The sequence below is a fragment of the Lithobates pipiens genome, unplaced genomic scaffold (assembly GCF_037356315.1).
Source record: "Lithobates pipiens isolate NorthernLeopardFrog02 unplaced genomic scaffold, aLitPip1_a1.2 Scaffold_19, whole genome shotgun sequence".
In the NCBI taxonomy this organism is placed as follows: domain Eukaryota; kingdom Metazoa; phylum Chordata; class Amphibia; order Anura; family Ranidae; genus Lithobates; species Lithobates pipiens.
In genome coordinates, this window is record NW_027507764.1 from 578,619,045 (window position 1) to 578,640,023 (window position 20,979).

Consider the following 20,979-nt stretch of genomic DNA (forward strand, 5'->3'; position numbering starts at 1 on the left):
CAGGAGATGACCAGACTGCGAATGTGACTACAGGAGATGACCAGACTGCGAATGCGACATAGTACAGGAGATGACCAGAGACTGCGGATGCGACTACAGGAGATGACCAGACTGCGAATGCGACTACAGGAGATGACCAGACTGCGAATGCGACATAGTACAGGAGATGACCAGACTGCGAATGTGACTACAGGAGATGACCAGACTGCGAATGCGACATAGTACAGGAGATGACCAGACCGCGAATGCGACTACAGGAGATGATCAGACTGCGAATGCGACTACAGGAGATGACCAGAGTGCGAATGCGACTACAGGAGATGACCAGAGTGCGAATGCGACTACAGGAGATGACCAGACCGCGAATGCGACTACAGGAGATGACCAGACTGTGAATGCGACTACAGGAGATGACCAGACCGCGAATGCGACATAGTACAGGAGATGACCAGACCGGGAATGAGACTACAGGAGATGACCAGACCGCGAATGCGACTACAGGAGATGATCAGACTGCGAATGCGACTACAGGAGATGACCAGAGTGCGAATGCGACTACAGGAGATGACCAGACTGCGAATGCGACTACAGGAGATGACCAGACTGCGAATGCGACTACAGGAGATGATCAGACTGCGAATGCGAATACAGGAGATGATCAGACTGCGAATGCGAATACAGGAGATGACCAGACTGCGAATGCGACATACTACAGGAGATGACCAGACTGCGAATGTGACTACAGGAGATGACCAGACTGTGAATGCGACATACTACAGGAGATGATCAGACTGCGAATGCGACATAGTACGGAAGATGACCAAGTAGCTAGTTTTAAAATTTAAACCTGTCCTCAGCCCCTTTATGGCACCTCCTTTACATTCCTGTCCTCACCCCCTTTGTAGAACCCCCCTTCACATTCCTGCCCTGCCTCCCTTTTATATCACCTCTCCTCATTCCTTTCAGTTTCTGATACTTTCCCCCTCCCTCCTTCATAACAGCCCCCTCTTCCCTGTCTTACCTTATACAGGACACAGCACAGCAGATGACATCGGAAGTGCAGCAAAGGGATGGACAGAGGGCGGGACCTGCCCCAGTTAACTGATTGGTTCATAGAATGCAGAGCAGTTCTATTAACCAATCAGCTAACTGAGCCAGCCCCTGCCCTCCGTGCATCACTGTGCTGCTCTTCCGATGTCAGCTCTGTGAAGACAAGGCAGCTAGCAGACTGTGCTAGAGCCTCGGGTGGCTCTGGTCCTGCAAAGGGAACGGCGTTCCTGCTGTGAAAAAAGTGCGGGGACGCCGTTCCCACGCGTTCCCGCAGGACTCGAGCCCTGTGTTGTAACCTCTAGCAACCAGCCAGCGAGCAGTAAGGATAGGCTGTAACCTCTGGCAAACAATTGCAATCACTGCGTGATCTGCTGCAGTAAACTGATTTTTTGTATGTCTCAGAATGGAGGGGGGGGGGGCAAGAAAATGTTTGCCCAGGGCCCAATCAAAATTAAAGACGGTCCTGTGTGTATTATATTTACTACAGCTGAAATGTCTGAACCCAGGGTGTCAGGAGACTTGCAAGGTCCAGGCAACCATTGGGGTTCAGTATCTTTGAATGTCCGTCACAGGGGTAGCGCTACACAAGTCAATATTTGAACCCAATCGGCTTGTATTCCTTACAGTGCCTCGGAAAAGTAATCTCACCACTTGAAATTTTAAACATTTTGTCATGTTACAACCAAAAATGTTAATGTATTTTCTACAAATAAATACAGTGGTGTGAAAAAGTGTTTGCCCCCTTCCTCATTTCCTGTTCCTTTGCATGTTTGTCACACTTAAGTGTTTCGGAACATCAAACCAATTTAAACAATAGTCAAGGACAACACAAGTAAACACAAAATGCAATTTGTAAATGAAGGTGTTTATTATTAAAGGTGAAAAAAAATCCAAACCATCATGGCCATGTGTGAAAAAGTGATTGCCCCCCTTGTTAAAACATACTATAACTGTGGTTGTCCACACCTGAGTTCAATTTCTCTAGCCACACCCAGGCCTGATTATTGCCACACCTGTTCACAATCAAGGCATCACTTAAATAGGAGCTGCTTGACACAGTAAGGTCCACCAGAAGATCCTTAAAAGCTACACATCATGCCGAGACCCAAAGAAATTCAGGAACAATTGAGAAAGAAAGTAATTGAGATCTATCAGTCTGGAAAGGGTTATAAAGCCATTTCCAAAGCTTTGGGAATCCAGCGAACCACAGTGAGAGCCATTATCCACAAATGGCGAAGACATGGAACAGTGGTGAACCTTCCCAGGAGTGGCCGGCCGACCAAAATTACCCCAAGAGCGCAGCGACGACTCATCCAAGAGGTCACAAAAGACCCCACAACAACGTCCAAGGAACTGCAGGCCTCACTTGCCTCAGTTAAGGTCAGCGTTCATGCCTCCACCATCAGGAAAAGACTGGGCAAAAATGGCCTGCATGGCAGAGTTCCAAGGAGAAAACCACTGCTGAGCAAAAAGAACATCAAAGCTCGTCTCAATTTCTCCACAACACATCTTGATGATCCCCAAGACTTTTGGGACAACATTCTGTGGACCGATGAGACAAAAGTGGAACTCTTTGGAAGGTGTGTGTCCAAGTATATCTGGCGTAGAAGGAACACTGCATTTCATAAAAAGAACATTATACCAACAGTAAAATATGGTGGTGGTAGTGTGATGGTCTGGGGCTGTTTTGCTGCTTCAGGACCTGGAAGACTTGCCGTGATAAAAGGAACTATGAATTCTGCTGTCTACCAAGAGATCCTGAAGGAGAATGTCCGACCATCTGTTCGTGCACTCAAGCTGAAACGAACTTGGGTTCTGCAGCAGGACAATGATCCTAAACACACCAGCAAGTCCACCACCGAATGGCTGAAGAAAAACAAAATGAAGACTTTGGAGTGGCCTAGCCAAAGTCCTGACCTGAATCCTATTGAGATGTTGTGGTATGACCTTAAAAAGGCCGTTCATGCTCGAAAACCCTCTAATGTAACTGAATTAGGACAATTCTGCAAAGATGAGTGGGCCAAAATTCCTCCAGGACGCTGTAAAAGCCTCATTGCACGTTATCGCAAACACTTGGTTGCAGTTGTTGCTGCTAAGGGTGGCCCACCAGTTATTAGGTTTAGGGGGCAATCACTTTTTCACACAGGGCCATGATGGTTTGGATTTTTTTTTCACCTTTAATAATAAACACCTTCATTTACAAATTGCATTTTGTGTTTACTTGTGTTGTCCTTGACTATTGTTTAAATTGGTTTGATGTTCCGAAACACTTAAGTGTGACAAACATGCAAAGGAACAGGAAATGAGGAAGGGGGCAAACACTTTTTCACACCACTGTATCTGAAAAGTGTGGCTTGCATTTGTATGGCGCCCCCCTGAGTCAATACTTTGTAGAACCAACTTTCACTGCAATTACAGATGCAAGTCTTTTTGGGGATGTCTCTAACAGCTTTGCACATCTAGAGAGGGATATTTTTGTCCATTCTTCTTTGCAAAATATCTCAAGCTCTGTCATATTGGATGGAGAGCGTCTGTGCTATAGATTCTCAATTGGATTTAGGTCTGGACTGTGACTGGGCCATTCTAAGCCCCTGTACACACGATCGGAGATTTCGACAACCAAATCCATCGGATTTTGTCCGTCGGATCTTGTCCGAAACTGTTGCATACACACGGTCGGACTAAGTTGTCGAAAAATCCGATCTTTCAGAACGTGATGACGTAATTTTGTTACGATGGGACTACATTCAGGCTAGTAGCCAATAGCTTTGATGTAGGAATTTGATCTGAGCATGCGTGGCACTTGGTCCGATAAAAATTCTCTACATATGATCGGAGTATGTCCGATCGAACCAGTTGGTCGGGAAATATTTCCAACAAGTTGGAAAATTGGGTCCGACGGATATTCCGACGGAATCAGTCCGATGCAGACCACACACAGTCGGATTATCCGACAACACGGTCTGATAGGACACATTCTGACGGATTCTCCGACCATGTGTACAAGGGCTTACACATGAATATGCTTTGATCTAAACCATTCCATTGTAGCTCTGGCTGGATGCTTCGGGTCATTGTCCTGCTGGAAGTTGAACCTCCGCCCCAGGCTCAAGTCTTTTGCAGACTCTAATGCCGCGTACACACGACCAGACTTATGTCCGACAGACTTTCGAAGGAGTTCTGATGGAGTTCTGACAGAGTTCTGACGGACTTTCCGAATGAGCGGACTTGGCCACACACAATCACACCAAACTCCGACGGATTCGAACGTGATGACGTACGACTGGACTCGAATAAGGAAGTTCATAGCCAGTAGCCAATAGCTGCCCTAGCGTCGGTTTTTGTCCGTCGGAATAGCGTACACACGAGCGGATTTCTCGGTAGGAACTGGGTCCGGCAGAGTTCTGGCGGAAAAAATTGAAGCATGTTCCATTTCTAAAGTCTGTCAGACTTTTGCGAATCAAAAGTCCGTTGCAGCCCACACACGATCGAATAGTCTGCCAGAATCATTCCGTCAGACTTTTGATGTTGAAAAGTCCGGTCGTGTGTACGGGGCATAACACGTTTTCTCCTAAGATTGTTCTGTATTTGTCTCCATCCATCTTCCCATCAACTCTGACCAGCTTCCCTGTCCCTGCTAAAGAAAAGCATCCGCACAACATGATGTTGCCACCACCATGTTTCACGGTGGGGATGGTGTGTTCAGGGTGATGGGCAGTGTTAGTTTTCTGCCACACATAGCGTTTTGCTTTTAGGCTAAATATTCAATTTTGGTCTCATCTGACCAGAGCACCTTCTTCTACATGTTTGCTCTGTCCCCCACATGGCTTCTCGTAAACTGCAAACAGGACTTCTGACATCACCAGTGACACAAATACAGTGATCAGTGATAATACTATATTCTGTCACTGTACTAATGACACTGGCTTGGAAGGGGTTAACATCTAGGGTGATCAAAGGGTTAAATGTGTGCCTAACTATGTGTAATGTGTGCTGCTTTTACTAATAAATCTCTTGCAAAGCAGGGATGAGAAACAGAGAGATCATTCCCTCTGTACAGAGCCCTGTGTTGATTGTCAGTACAGGGCTCTGGGCTGTGATTGGACACAGCCGATCTGCAGGTCCCAGCCATGAATCACTGGCTGGGACTTACTCACAGGCTCCCGCTCTGTATAACTATAGCAGATGCCGGTGTTCTGCCATATAGTGTCCTGGCATCGGATACTGTCTGCCCCGTACTGTGCATGCGCAGCACGGAGCAGAGGTGGTAGCACCACCATCCAAGTGAACATAGGGCTGGCGATATTAAAGGGCCCCTCGTGGGCTCGCTTCGCTCGCCACGCTTCGCTCGCCACGCTTCGGGCTCGGCCTCGCTGTGCTTGGCTCTTTTATATTCCAACTTTATGTCCACTTGGATAGTGGGGATAGAACCTGGACTCACGGCGCAGGCGCCGTTCATCTTCGGCTATTTTCGGAATCTGTGTGCTGTGTACTGCGCATGCGTAGTACACAGCGGACACTATCCGATGGGGGACTCTATATGATAGGACACCGGCAGGGGGGCATGAATGGGTGTACCCTAAACTTGTACGTAGACAGCGCTATTTCTGCTATAATTCTTTTCTCATTTGAGCTTTGAGTTATACTGCAATGAATATGTTAAACTCCTTAAGGATTCTTTTCTTCTTTCCTTTTCCCTTTTTTCTTTCTTCTCTTCTCTTTTTTTCCTTCTTTTGTTTTCTTTCCTTCCCTTTTACTTTTATTTCCTCTCCTCTTCTCCTTTTTTTTTTTTCTTCGTCTTTCTCCTTTTATTCTTTTTTTCCTTTCCTTCCCTTTTCCCTTTCCTTCTTTCTTTTCTCTCCTCCCCATCTCCCTCTCCTCTTCTCTTTCTTTCCTTCCGTTTTCCTTTCTTTTCTCTCCTCTTCTCTTTCTTTCTTTCCTTCCCTTTCCTTCTTTCTTTTCTCTCCCTCCCCTCTTCTCTTTCTTTCCTTCTCTTCTTTTCTCTTCCTTCCTTGTCTTTCTTTCTTCTCTTCTCCTTTTTTTTTCCTTCTTTTGTTTTCTTTCCTTCCCTTTTCCCTTTATTTCCTCTCCTCTTCTCCTTTTTTTTCCTTCTTCTTTCTCCTTTAATTCCTTTTTCTTTTTTTCCTTCCCCTTTCCCTTTCCTTCTTTATTTTCTCTCCTCCTCTCTCCTCTTTTTTTCCTTCTTTTCTTTCCTCCCATTTTCCCTTTCCTTCTTTTATTTCTCTCGTCCCTTTTCCCTCTCCATCTCCTCTTCTCTTTCCTTCCCTTCCCCTTTCTTTGTCTTTTCTTCCCCTTTTTTCTTTACCTTTCTTTCCTTTTCTTTCCCTTTCTTTTATTTTCCCTTTGTTTTCTTATATTTTCACATTTTCCACTTTTGCTTCCTTTCTCCCTTTCCTCTCCTCTTCTCCTTCCCTTTTTTTTCTTTCCCCTTTTTCTTTCTTTTTCTTCATTTTTTTTTTTTTAGAAATCAAAATGTGATTTCGGATACAAATATTTATTGGTGGAGTTCTTGGAAATGCCGATCTGTGTGATGTTCCAGTAATGTGTGTGCGTGATGTGTGCAATGTTTTTACCTCTATTAGTAATATTAGGAGCCGATACCAGCAATGAATATCATCTTACAAAACACGTATTATTCCTCGTTACTGAAAACCAATTTTCTTATCATATATAATAACAGATGTAGTGACAGGGACTTTTGTAGCACAGTATACAGTAACTGCCTAACACAACAAGCCCTGGAAGGTAAATCTGACTTCCAGCCCCCATTCAGTCTTGTACGGTTGTACCGACTCCTCTCCTGCACTGAATTGATTTCCTCTGATATCACTGCACACTGTGAGCTTCTCACAATATGCATTAGAAGCTGCAGCAAGTCAGATAGAGCCAGTCTCATTTCCTGACTGGAGGACGTCCAGCATCATCTAGCTCCTTCCCCCCCAGCCTGACTGTTCTCGAACTGCCCTTTTCATTCGCTGTATTTCTCTTTTTTCAATCACAAAGCCTCGGTATCACATGTGAGTGTTATCTTGGGTGATCTGCATGAAAATATATCCTGCCTAGGAAATGGAATACCAACTCCTCCCAGAATGATTTCCACTCAGGCCCCCCGCACTGCCCCCTGGGGGTCAGAGAGAGTCCTTAGCCAGTCCAGGGGAGAACTCAGAGCTCACATGTGGCTTTCTCTCCTCCCTCATGGTGGCTGAATGGAGAGGCAGTAAAGAAGACAAGTGGACCTGTTATTTTGCCCTCCATGGGAAATTATAGGATATTTATTTATTATAATATAAGTGCATTGGTGGGTAAAAACTAGCTTCAGTCTCATACTTTTTCCTACATTTGTAGCAAGTCCTCTCCTGTGTTGAAAATTATTTCTGTCAATTCCCCGCAAACTTGCACAATAATTTTTTTTGAAGCTGCAGCCATGACTACCTTGGTCCACCTTCATGTCTGAACAACTTCAATCACCAACAGCAGGGGTGTCATCGCGGGCCGCAGCTAAATTATGGCGGCCCTTTAAAGGGCCGGTTGTATTTGTAAGACATAAATGTATCCCCCCCTTTTTTTTTTTCATTAGAATAGGGACAGGAAATAAACCACAACCCCTCACCTTGAACGGCTTCAAACAGTGGGTGTGGCCAAATTGCACTACCAATAGGAGGGGGCAATAAATAGGATTCTGGGGTGAGCTATTTACCAAGCGCATGATTCTAGGGCACGCTATGTACCAAGTGCAGGATTCTAGGGTGCGTTATGTACAGAGTGCAGGATTATGGGGTGTGCTATGTACCAAGTGCATGATTTTGGGTTGTGCTATGTACTTAGTTCAGAATTTGGGTTGTGCTATGCATCAAGCGCAGGATTCTGGGGTGCGCTTTGTACTAAGTGCCAGATTCTAGGGTACGCTATGTATGGAGCGCAAGATTCTGGGGTGAGCTATGGACCAAGTGCAGGATTCTAGGTGCACTATACACCAAGTGCAGAATTCTGGGGTGCCTATGTACAAAGTGCAGGATTCTGGGATGCCTATGTACAAAGTGCAGGATTCTGGGGTGCGCTATGTACCAAGGGCAGGATTCTGGGGTGTGCTTTGTACCAAACGCAGGATCCCGGGGTGTGCTATGTACCAACTGCAGGATTTTGGGTTGTGCTATGTACAGAGCGCAGGATTCTGGGGTGCACTATATACCAAGCACCAGATTCTAGGGAGTGCTATGTACAGAGCGCAGGATTCTGGGGTAAGCTATGTACCAAATGCAGGATTCTAGGGTGCACTATATACCAAGTGCAGGAGTCTGGTGTGCGCTATGTACAAAGCGCAGGATTCTGGGGTGCGCTATGTACAAAGTGCAGGATTCTGGGGTGTGCTTTGTACCAAATGCAGGATTCTAGGGTGCTCTTTGTACCAAACGCAGGAATATGGAGTGCACTTTGTACCAAGTGCAGGATTTTGGGGTGTGCTATGTATGGAGTGCAGGATTCTGGGGTGCACTTTGTACCAAATGCAGGATCCTGGGGTGTGCTATGTACAGAGTGCAGGATTCTGTGGTGGGCTATGTACAAATTGCAGGATTTTGGGGTGTGCTATGTACAGAGTGCAGGATTCTGTGGTGGGCTATGTACAGAGTGCAGGATTCTGTGGTGGGCTATGTACAAAGTGCAGGATTCTGGGGTGCGCTATGTACAAAGTGCAGGATTCTGGGGTACGCTATGTACAAAGTGCAGGATTCTGGGGTGGGCTACGTACAAAGTGCAGGATTCTGGGGTGGGCTACGTAAGAAGTGCAGGATTCTGGGGTGGGCTACGTACAAAGTGCAGGATTCTGGGGTGGGCTATGTACCAAACGCAGGATTCTGGAGTGGGCTATGTACCAAACGCAGGATTCTGGAGTGGGCTATGTACCAAATGCAGGATTCTAGGGTGCTCTTTGTACCAAACGCAGGAATCTGGGGTGCACTTTGTTCCAAGTGCAGGATTTTGGGGTGTGCTATGTACAAAGTGCAGGATTCTGGGGTGGGCTACGTACAAAGTGCAGGATTCTGGGGTGGGCTACGTACAAAGTGCAGGATTCTGGGGTGGGCTACGTACAAAGTGCAGGATTCTGGGGTGGGCTACGTACAAAGTGCAGGATTCTGGGGTGGGCTACGTACAAAGTGCAGGATTCTGGGGTGGGCTACGTACAAAGTGCAGGATTCTGGGGTGGGCTACGTACAAAGTGCAGGATTCTGGGGTGGGCTACGTACAAAGTGCAGGATTCTGGGGTGGGCTATGTACCAAACGCAGGATTCTGGAGTGGGCTATGTACCAAGCCCAGGATTCTGGAGTGGGCTATGTACCAAGCCCAGGATTCTGGAGTGGGCTATGTACCAAGCCCAGGATTCTGGAGTGGGCTATGTACCAAGCCTAGGATTCTGGAGTGGGCTATGTACCAAGCCCAGGATTCTGGAGTGGGCTATGTACCAAGCCCAGGATTCTGGGGTGTGCTTTGTACCAAATGCAGGATTCTAGGGTGCTCTTTGTACCAAACGCAGGAATCTGGGGTGCACTTTGTACCAAGTGCAGGATTTTGGGGTGTGCTATGTACAGAGTGCAGGATTCTGGGATGCACTTTGTACCAAATGCAGGATCCTGGGGTGCGCTATGTACTAATTGCAGGATTTTGGGGTGTGCTATGTACCGAGCACAGAATTCTGGGGTGTGCTATATACCAAGTGCAGGATTCTGGGGGTGCTATGTACAGAGTTCAGGATTCTGGGGTGCACTATATACAGAGTTCAAAATTTGGGGGTTTTCTTCGTACGCATGCAGATTTTAGGATTGCAGCCTGTACAGAGTGCAGGGTTACGGAGTGCTCTACATATAAGTGCAGCGTTTATCTGTGTGCAATGCACAGTGTGCACAGAGTTGTGGTTGAAAAAGAAAGCCCTGGGTGTGAGGGCCGCATGAAATGGCCTGGCGGGCCGGATTTGCCCCACGGGCCTTGTGTTTGACACATGTGATCAACAGTCACTTTCTGCCCCTAATCTAGTTGTAGTTGCCCACCCCCCTTCTTCCACAGCTAATAACAGTTTCTACCATCAATCATTTTGTTCCTGAGCATTGTATAAAAGAAAACATCCCAGGCATCCCTTTAGACATGCATGCTCCTGATTAGCTGTGCAACCTGCTGATCATCTGTTTAATTATACTATAAAGTATAGCCAATCAGCAGATTGCACAGCTAAATTCTGCAGCACCCAGAGTCCTGCAAGGGGGAGCAAACATAACATAGAGAACATCTAAGAGCCCTTTCATACTGAGGCAATTTTCAGACATTTTAGTGCTAGAAATAGTGCCTGTAAAGCACCTGAAAACTGCCCCCCAAGTGTGAAAGCCCGAGTGCGTTCACACTGGGGCGGTGCGCTCGCGGGACGTTAGGAAAATTCCTGCAAGCAGCATCTTTGGGGCGCTCCCAAACTTCCTCGCCCATTGGAATGCATGGGCAAAAAGCACCTGAAAAGTGTTACGGAAGCATCGCAACATGGGCGCTTTTAACCCCTTCTTAATGGTTAAAAGCGTCCCACTAGCGGCCGAAAAGCATCGCTTAAACAGCGGTAAAGCGCTGCTAAAACGATCAGCGATTTACTGATAACGCAGCCCCAGTGTGAAAGGGGTCTAAGAAAGGGTGCTGTGACCTTTACAGGAACCCAAACAATTCATAGCAAGACCGAGCCGGTGTCTTGTCTAATAACGTCCTCCATCAGATAGCGTCCGCTGTGTACTGCGCATGTGCGGTACACAGCAACACAGATTCCGAAAATTGCCGAGGATGAGCGGCGCCTGCGCCGTGAGTCCAGGTTCTATCCTCACTATCCAAGTGGACATAGAGTAGGAATAAAAAAGAGCCGAGCGCAGCGAGGCCGAGCCCGAAGCGTGGCAAGCAAAGCTCGCCCGTGAGGGGCCCTCTAATATTCACAACCCTATGTCCGCTTGGATGGTGGGGCTACCTCCTCCACTCACAGCGCAGGCGCCGTTCAGCTTCGGAAATTTTCCGAAGCTTCGTCTGCTGCGTACTGCGCATGCGCAGTACGGGGCGGACGCTATATGATGGCCGGACACTATACGGCAGAACACTGGCGAGCCCAGTGATGATGTCATTGATCTCAAAATAGATATTGACAGAAAACAAAATAATTTGATTGAAGCGTTTTTATTGCATATTAATCAGATCAGGGTGGCAAGGTTATACTATACAGTGGTGTGAAAAAGTGTTTGCCCCCTTCCTCATTTCCTGTTCCTTTGCATGTTTGTCACACTTAAGTGTTTCGGAACATCAAACCAATTTAAACAATAGTCAAGGACAACACAAGTAAACACAAAATGCAATTTGTAAATGAAGGTGTTTATTATTAAAGGTGAAAAAAAATCCAAACCATCATGGCCCTGTGTGAAAAAGTGATTGCCCCCTAAACATAATAACTGGTTGGGCCACCCTTAGCAGCAACAACTGCAACCAAGCGTTTGCGATAACGTGCAATGAGGCTTTTATAGCGTCCTGGAGGAATTTTGGCTCACTCATCTTTGCAGAATTGTCCTAATTCAGTTACATTAGAGGGTTTTCGAGCATGAACGGCCTTTTTAAGGTCATACCACAACATCTCAATAGGATTCAGGTCAGGACTTTGGCTAGGCCACTCCAAAGTCTTCATTTTGTTTTTCTTCAGCCATTCGGTGGTGGACTTGCTGGTGTGTTTAGGATCATTGTCCTGCTGCAGAACCCAAGTTCGTTTCAGCTTGAGTACACGAACAGTTGGTCGGACATTCTCCTTCAGGATCTCTTGGTAGACAGCAGAATTCATAGTTCCTTTTATCACGGCAAGTCTTCCAGGTCCTGAAGCAGCAAAACAGCCCCAGACCATCACACTACCACCACCATATTTTACTGTTGGTATAATGTTCTTTTTATGAAATGCAGTGTTCCTTCTACGCCAGATATACTTGGACACACACCTTCCAAAGAGTTCCACTTTTGTCTCATCGGTCCACAGAATGTTGTCCCAAAAGTCTTGGGGATCATCAAGATGTGTTGTGGAGAAATTGAGAGGAGCTTTGATGTTCTTTTTGCTCAGCAGTGGTTTTCTCCTTGGAACTCTGCCATGCAGGCCATTTTTGCCCAGTCTTTTCCTGATGGTGGAGGCATGAACGCTGACCTTAACTGAGGCAAGTGAGGCCTGCAGTTCCTTGGACGTTGTTGTGGGGTCTTTTGTGACCTCTTGGATGAGTCGTCGCTGCGCTCTTGGGGTAATTTTGGGCGGCCGGCCACTCCTGGGAAGGTTCACCACTGTTCCATGTCTTCGCCATTTGTGGATAATGGCTCTCACTGTGGTTCGCTGGATTCCCAAAGCTTTGGAAATGGCTTTATAACCCTTTCCAGACTGATAGATCTCAATTACCTTCTTTCTCAATTGCTCCTGAATTTCTTTGGGTCTCGGCATGATGTGTAGCTTTTAAGGATCTTCTGGTGGACCTTACTGTGTCAAGCAGCTCCTATTTAAGTGATGCCTTGATTGTGAACAGGTGTGGCAATAATCAGGCCTGGGTGTGGCTAGAGAAATTGAACTCAGGTGTGGACAACCACAGTTATAGTATGTTTTAACAAGGGGGGCAATCACTTTTTCACACAGGGCCATGATGGTTTGGATTTTTTTTCACCTTTAATAATAAACACCTTCATTTACAAATTGCATTTTGTGTTTACTTGTGTTGTCCTTGACTATTGTTTAAATTGGTTTGATGTTCCGAAACACTTAAGTGTGACAAACATGCAAAGGAACAGGAAATGAGGAAGGGGGCAAACACTTTTTCACACCACTGTACATGTACAGGACACTTCCACTTTAAATTAACCATTGCTTTGTTGATTGTTTTATTTTATCTCCCCAAGTCTAATAAAGTTAATGATTTTCTTTTCTTTGACCTCCTGTTAACAGGAAGCAATGAATTCCATTGATTGTCAGGTGCCGCCACAAAGACTGAATTGTTGGAACGCGCAGCGTTTCTTGCGTCACCAGACCCAGCGGGACTCCGTATTTAGGTGAATGCTAAATACAAACTATATTCTCTGTATCTGTATTGTACCTCTCCATCACAGATCCCTTGTATTCCTTGTCAATATTTTTTCGGGTGGACTTTTTGTAACATATATTTTTACTTATGTTCAGAATAAACAAATATTTATAAAAATGGCTGTACTCTTTATGTTTAATATAATTTATCATTTATTTTATACAGTTTATAATAGAGAGATAGATAATTTTTGAATTATTAATATCATATTTATTTTTTAACAGTATTCATTTTATATTACCTAAAAATGTTTAAAATAAAAACCACATTACCAGGTCATATATATGTCTATAGAATACCCGTTTCTACCTTGTTATATATTTTTAAGGGGGACTTTAACATGAATTGTATTTATTTTTTTTATGTTCAGAATAAATAATAATATTTATGAAAATATTTGTACATTTTTATATTTAATATAATTATACATTTTTTGTATTATAGTTACTTTTTTTTTACATTTTCGATAAATAATATTTATGAAAATATGTGTACATTTTTATATTTCATATAATTATACATTTTATGTATTATATTTGACTTTTTTTTACATTATTTTAGATAAATATTATTTACGAAAATATTTGCACATTTTTATTTTTCATATAATTATACATTTTATGTGTTATATTTATTTTACCTTTTTTTTTTACTTATTTTAGATAAATAATATTTATGAAAATATTTTGTACATTTTTATATTTCATATAATTATACATTTTATGTATTATATTTATTTTACCTTTTTTATTTTACATTATTTTAGATAAATAATATTTATGAAAATATTTGTACATTTTTATATTTCATATAATTATACATTTTATGTATTATATTTATTTTACCTTTTTTATTTTACATTATTTTAGATAAATAATATTTATGAAAATATTTGTACATTTTTATATTTCATATAGTTATAGGTAATGCCACTGCTATTTACATATGAATGCAGGTTATTTATATGTAAACACAGAGTCTGCAGGTGAGTCATCCATACACAACAATAGGGCAGAGCTGGGCAGCATTAGTACGAGCACTTCACACTGAGATATCGGGACACAGCACAGGAATAAAACTTCAAGGGACGAGGGAATTTAAACTGGGATAGTTGCAAGTATGAGGCAGCTGCTTTGGGCCCCACAACAATGACAGGGCCCAGGGCAGCTGCCCCTTTTGCCCTACCTTAAAGACGGCCCTGTGGCCAAGCATGTCTCCAGACCTAAACCCTATTGAGCATCTGTGGGACATCCTCAAATGGAAGGTGGAGGAGCGCAATAACCACCAGCTCTGTGATGTCAACATGGAGGAGGGGAAGAGGACTCCAGCGGTGACCTGTGAAGCTCTGGTGACCTCCATGCCCAGGAGGGTTAAGGCAGTGCTGGAAAATAACGGTGGCCACACAAAATATTGACACTTTTGGCCCAATTTGGACATTTTCACTTAGGGGTGTACTCACTTTTGTCGCCAGCGGTTTAGACATTAATGGCCGTGTGTGTTATTTTGAGGGGACAAAGTTACTATTACTATTGCACACCCACTACTTTACATTGTAGCAAAGTGTCATTTCTTCAGTGTTGTCACATGAAAAGATAGAATAAAATATTTACTAAAATGTGGGGGGTGTCCTCACTTTTGTGAGATACTGCAAGTCTGTACTCCACAGCTCGACAGTCCTTGCCTCAGCCCCTTTCATTCATTGGATTACAATTTTATCAGTCGGTCTGTCGGCTTGTTGTATTGCACACTTTTCATGGTGTCACACAGTTGTGGAAGTCTGTTGTGTTGTGGTTCTTGTTTTATGACGCTGTGGTGGGGGGAGGGGGGGGGGGTCCCAGCTCCGGCCCTTTGTGACTCAGTTAAAGGTCGTCTCCTAGAACGAGGCCCCTGGTGTTGCTCAACATTTCTGGCCACTGACATTCCCATCCCGTCACCCTGAGAGACCGGCATGGCGGTTTGTTTTCCCTCGTCCTGCATTGATATCATCAACCTCCTGCTGCACATTCGGCCCTGACTGTAATAGCACAGTATGTAATAAGGGGGACTGTACCCCGAAAAGAAGACTTTGCATGTACATTTTGCTGGAAAAAAAAAACCTCCTTTTCCTTTTTGGTGCCAATTTTTCCCCCAAACCTGCCTGCCGAATGTGCAAACCAATTCCTGATATTTGTCAGATGCTGCATAATGCTGTTTACCCCCGGTGCGGAGGTACTCCATCATCAAAGCCCAGGAACTGCCCCATCAATGCCCACCTAATGGCTGAAAACCAGTGACTGCTGCTCTCTACTTGTGCAGGGTGACTGGTCTTGTCTCCTCCCCCTCCTGTAGTTCTCTACGGGCAGGATGTAGTAAGGTGTGGCCTTATAGGCCCCTCCCACAGCTCTGCTCTATGCACAGGCTATGTACAGCACAGTGATGTCACTGCTAGCTTTACAGAGTATTATCTAGGTTTGCACAGACATTTGTTTCACACAAAATGGATTTATGTCCTTTATGGTAATTGAACAAAAAGTTCAGCTTTAATCCCACCATAGACTTAGTCCCCCTTCGCAGCCTTCCCCTCCCCCACTCTGGCTTTGCATGGACCGGCGGCCGGAAAGCTCAGGCTCCACTCGCAACTTCCCTGCAGCTGAAAGCCGGCTCTGGAAGTTTATCATTTATAAAAATAAAAATAATAATAGTTTCTTGATATCCTTTTTTTTCAGGTGAATCAGTCATCAATATACCTGAGTCTTCTCCTGTAGATTCACTCCCAGTTCCAGGAACCTCTCCACAATGGACAGACGGTTCTCCCGAACAGCGATCATAAATGGGGTCAACCCGGACTCCTGCAGACAGAACGATAATGTGAATGTGTGGAGGTAAAGCAGAACTGAAGAATTGAATAGCCAATTAAAAGTTGAAATGACAAAGTCAGCTTTGGCTGCAATATTCACCTTCAATCTAGAGCAGGAATTCTCAACCAGGGTTCCTTCAGAGGTTTCTAGGGGTTCTGTGGCTAATTGGCCTTCCTTCTAATGGTGCCTCCATAGTTCCAGGTCCATTGCCACTTGGCAGAGCCAGAAGAATGACACCATTGATATTTCTATAGGGGTAATTCATCCCACTGATCACCTCTAACATGGGAATTCTTCCCACTGATTACAAATGTAAGGATCATTCTTCTCACTGACCACCAATGTAAGGAAAATTCTTCCCACCCACTGATCACCAATGTAAGGAGCATTCTTCCCACTGATCACCAATGTAAGGAACATTCGTCCCACTGACCACCAATGTAAGGACCATTCTTCTCACTGATCACCAATGTAAGGAACATTCTTCCCACTGATCACCAATGTAAGGAACATTCTTCCCACTGATCACCAATGTAAGGAGCATTCTTCTCACTGATCACCAATGTAAGGAACATTCTTCCCACTGATCACCAATGTAAGGAGCATTCTTCTCACTGATCACCAATGTAAGGAACATTCTTCCCACTGACCTCCAATGTAAGGAGCATTCTTCTCACTGATCACCAATGTAAGGAGCATTCTTCTCACTGATCACCAATGTAAGGAACATTCTTCCCATTGATCACCAATGTAAGGAACATTCTTCCCACTGACCTCCAATGTAAGGAGCATTCTTCTCACTGACCACCAATGTAAGGAGCATTCTTCCCACTGATCACCAATGTAAGGAACATTCTTCCCACTGATCACCAATGTAAGGAACATTCTTCCCACTGACCTCCAATGTAAGGAGCATTCTTCTCACTGATCACCAATGTAAGGAGCATTCTTCTCACTGATCACCAATGTAAGGAACATTCTTCCCATTGATCACCAATGTAAGGAACATTCTTCTCACTGACCACCAATGTAAGGAGCATTCTTCTCACTGATCACCAATGTAAGGAGCATTCTTCCCACTGATCACCAATGTAAGGAACATTCTTCCCACTGATCACCAATGTAAGGAACATTCTTCTCACTGATCACCAATGTAAGGAACATTCTTCTCACTGATCACCAATGTAAGGAGCATTCTTCTCACTGATCACCAATGTAAGGAACATTCTTCCCATTGATCACCAATGTAAGGAACATTCTTCTCACTGACCACCAATGTAAGGAGCATTCTTCTCACTGACCACCAATGTAAGGAGCATTCTTCTCACTGATCACCAATGTAAGGAGCATTCTTCCCACTGATCACCAATGTAAGGAACATTCTTCCCACTGATCACCAATGTAAGGAACATTCTTCCCACTGACCTCCAATGTAAGGAGCATTCTTCTCACTGATCACCAATGTAAGGAGCATTCTTCTCACTGATCACCAATGTAAGGAACATTCTTCCCATTGATCACCAATGTAAGGAACATTCTTCTCACTGACCACCAATGTAAGGAGCATTCTTCTCACTGACCACCAATGTAAGGAGCATTCTTCTCACTGATCACCAATGTAAGGAGCATTCTTCCCACTGATCACCAATGTAAGGAACATTCTTCCCACTGATCACCAATGTAAGGAACATTCTTCTCACTGATCACCAATGTAAGGAACATTCTTCTCACTGATCACCAATGTAAGGAACATTCTTCTCACTGATCACCAATGTAAGGAGCATTCTTCTCACTGACTACCAATGTAAGGAGCAATTTTCCCACTGACCCCCAATGTAAGGAACATTCTTCCCACTGATCAGCAATGTAAGGAACACTCTTCCCACGGATCACCAATGTAAGGAACATTCTTCCCACGGATCACCAATATAAGGGACATTCTTCTCACTGACCACCAATGTAAGGAACATTCTTCCCACTGATCACCAATGTAAGGGGTATTCTTTCTACTGATCACCAATGTAAGGAACATTCTTCCCACTGATCACCAATGTAAGGGGTATTCTTTCTACTGATCACCAATATAACAGACATTCCTCCCACTGACCACATATGTAAGGAGTATTCTTCTCATTGGACACCAATGTAAGGCACACTCTTCTCACTGACCTCCAATGTAAGGGGACAATTTTCTCCCTGATCACACGTGTAAGGGTCATTTTTGCCACTGGCCACCAATGTAAGGAACATTCTTCCAACTGACCACCAATGTAAATGGCAATTTCCCATTGACCCTTGGTGGACTGTTCTTAGCAAGGGTTCCCCTGAGACCTGAAATTATTTCAAGGGTTCCTCTGGGGTAAAACGGTTGAGAAAAACTGATCTAGAAATTTTCCCCACAGTACATATTTGTCTGCTGCTAGATGTCCTCAGGCAGATGGGGCAGCATCACTCAACCCAATTCCTCTGTGCAGGGCTGTCTTTAATATTGATTGTACCCTGGGCAAACATTTTCATGCCCTCCCCCCATTGCAATTTCACTCTCCACCTGCTCTGAGACATACAATAAATAGCAGCTAGACTTAAAATCAGTTTACTGTATCAGATCAGGCAGCAATTGCAATTGGTTGCCAGCGGTATCATTACTGCTTACTGACTGGTTGCTAGAGGTTACAGTACACATTACAGCTCACTGATTAGTTGCTAGAGGTTACAGCAAATGATGTCTGCTTGTTAATTGGTTTCTAGAGATTACTGTACAGTAATACTGCTCACTGACTGGTTGCTAGAAGTTACAGTACACATTATGGCTCACTGATTAGTTGCTAGAGGTTACAGTACACATTACGGCTCACTGATTAGTTGCTAGAGGTTACAGCAAATGATGTCTGCTTGATGTCTGAATGTTAATTGGCTGCTAGTGATTACTGTACAGTAATACTGCTCACTGACTGGTTGCTAGAGGTTACAGCACATCATTTCTTCACTGCAGGGGGGCATGCTATACATATGAATGCCGCCTTTATTTACATATCAATGCCGCCGGCCGCAGCTATTTACTTAGTAATTCCGCCGCTATTTACATATGAATGTTGGTTATTACATGTAAACACAGGGTGTGCAGGTGAGTCATCTGTACACAACAATAGGGCAGAGCTGAGCAGCATTAGTACTAGCACTGCACACTGAGATATCGGGACACAGCACAGGACTAAAACTTCAAGTGACATGGAAATTGAAACTGGGATAGTTGGTATGTATGAGGCAGCTGCTTTGAGCCCCACAACAATGAAAGGGCCCAGGGCAGCTGCCCCTTTTGCCTTAAATACGGCCCTGCCTCTGTGCCCAGGTCACCCTGTACTCATTCCCAGCCTGTGACTGGACAGCAAAAAGAAAAGCAGCACACGGATGGGCCCATCCCTGTCACTCTGCCCTCTCCTCCTATCAGCATACATTTTGTCAGCACATAAACTGATTGGTTCCTTGTTCTTCTTCTCCCTCTCCCACTCCAGCTCTGCTGTACAGGGACTGCCAATCACCAAAGTAGTTTTAGTATATAGAAATATGTTTTACTTACCCCAAATCATGCTGGAGTTTTATGTCATTGCTCTAAATACCACTATAACACTGAAGACTGCATTATAACGAATCAGTATTATATAAAGGGTTATATCTAAAGGAATGCTTTCCTAAGCAAAATCATGACACCATCTATCACAAGCCCCGCCCCTTGCATTGTAATCATCTTATTAAAAAAATGAATGCCATCTTTTAGAGTTTCATCTACTTTATATTGTATACAGCAAACAAGAGAAATGAGAGTGGATTTTATGCCCTTTGAAATATAGAGAGCCCTCTGACTCAACATCCAGAACAGAAATCATCGCAGTTGGTCTATTTGGTATCTTAGTGTTGCCCCCTTTACCAGTGCCCGGACAAGGTGTCAGCTGAAGCCCAGGGCGAACATGCCAAACTGCTTCCCCAAACCCCAAGATATATGATCTTTATGTGTCAGAAAAAATCCCCCCCCCTCCACAAAAACACTGAGCATGCTTACCCCCATACATAAATTCCCCCTCCTTCCAGTACAAATCCGCCCCCTGCTGAAATCTACCCCCTCAGCACAAATCTTTGCCCCCCCCATCCCCCCGGCTCAAATACCCCCCCGCCCAAAAAAAACCCAAAACATATCCCTTCCCCTCCAATCACCCTATGGCATCCCCCACCTCATAGTGCCTAGGGCAGCCATCTCTTCTCTCCCAGCTCTGCCCCTTACCATGCTGCCCTAGGCACCGGCCTACACGTGCTGTTATAGTACAAATAGCTCTGATTCAAAGCTCCCGTCTGCAGACTAGTACAGTGCATCTGATCAGTACTTGCACAAGGTTAAAGCGACAAGTTAAATAAATGAATATAGTAAAACCTTGGTTTGAGAGCGTTTTGCAAGACAGGCAAAATGTTTCAATAAATTATGACTTGATATACAAGCGATGTCTTGATATACAAGTAGCGTCAAGTCACAACTGTTGGTATAAAAGAGAAGAGAGGCGCCTCTAAGTGTAGCAATACAGTTACATTTACTGAAGGTACAAGTTTTAGCAACTCACATGGTTGATGATTAAAAGAGGCGCATCTAAGTATGGAGGCATCCGGGGTAAAGCTGTCCACATAGACCGTCCTCCGCACCGCCATCAACGTCATCCGTGCTACGCTGCGCTTCAAGCCACGTTTTCAGATCGCTTTACTGCAAGGTAGTCTTCCCGGTCACGATTGCAGACTGACAGGGGTGAGAGGCGGCGTTTGGACGATGGTCTATATCAGTGGAACCCTAAGGTTCCTCCAAAGGTTGCTAGGGGTTCCTCCAGCATTGGGCAACTCAGATAAGTTCCCACTGACACCATTGATCTTTTTAGTTATCTGTAAGGAGGTAATTCTTCCCAATGACCACAAGTGTAAGGACCATTCT

General features: G+C 44.5%; 1 protein-coding gene across 1 annotated transcript in view; it reads right to left on the reverse strand.

Moving 5' to 3' along the window:
• Positions 1–19,600, reverse strand: part of LOC143998115 (uncharacterized) — a 195,754-nt gene extending 176,154 nt beyond the window's left edge. Inside the window, exons 1-2 of the mRNA XM_077493859.1 lie at positions 19,591–19,600; positions 15,903–16,048 (exon numbers count right to left, since the gene is read on the reverse strand). Coding sequence (XP_077349985.1) covers positions 15,903–16,048; positions 19,591–19,600 — 156 coding nt within the window. The remainder of the gene's footprint in view (positions 1–15,902; positions 16,049–19,590) is intronic.
• Positions 19,601–20,979: the final 1,379 nt, after the last annotated feature.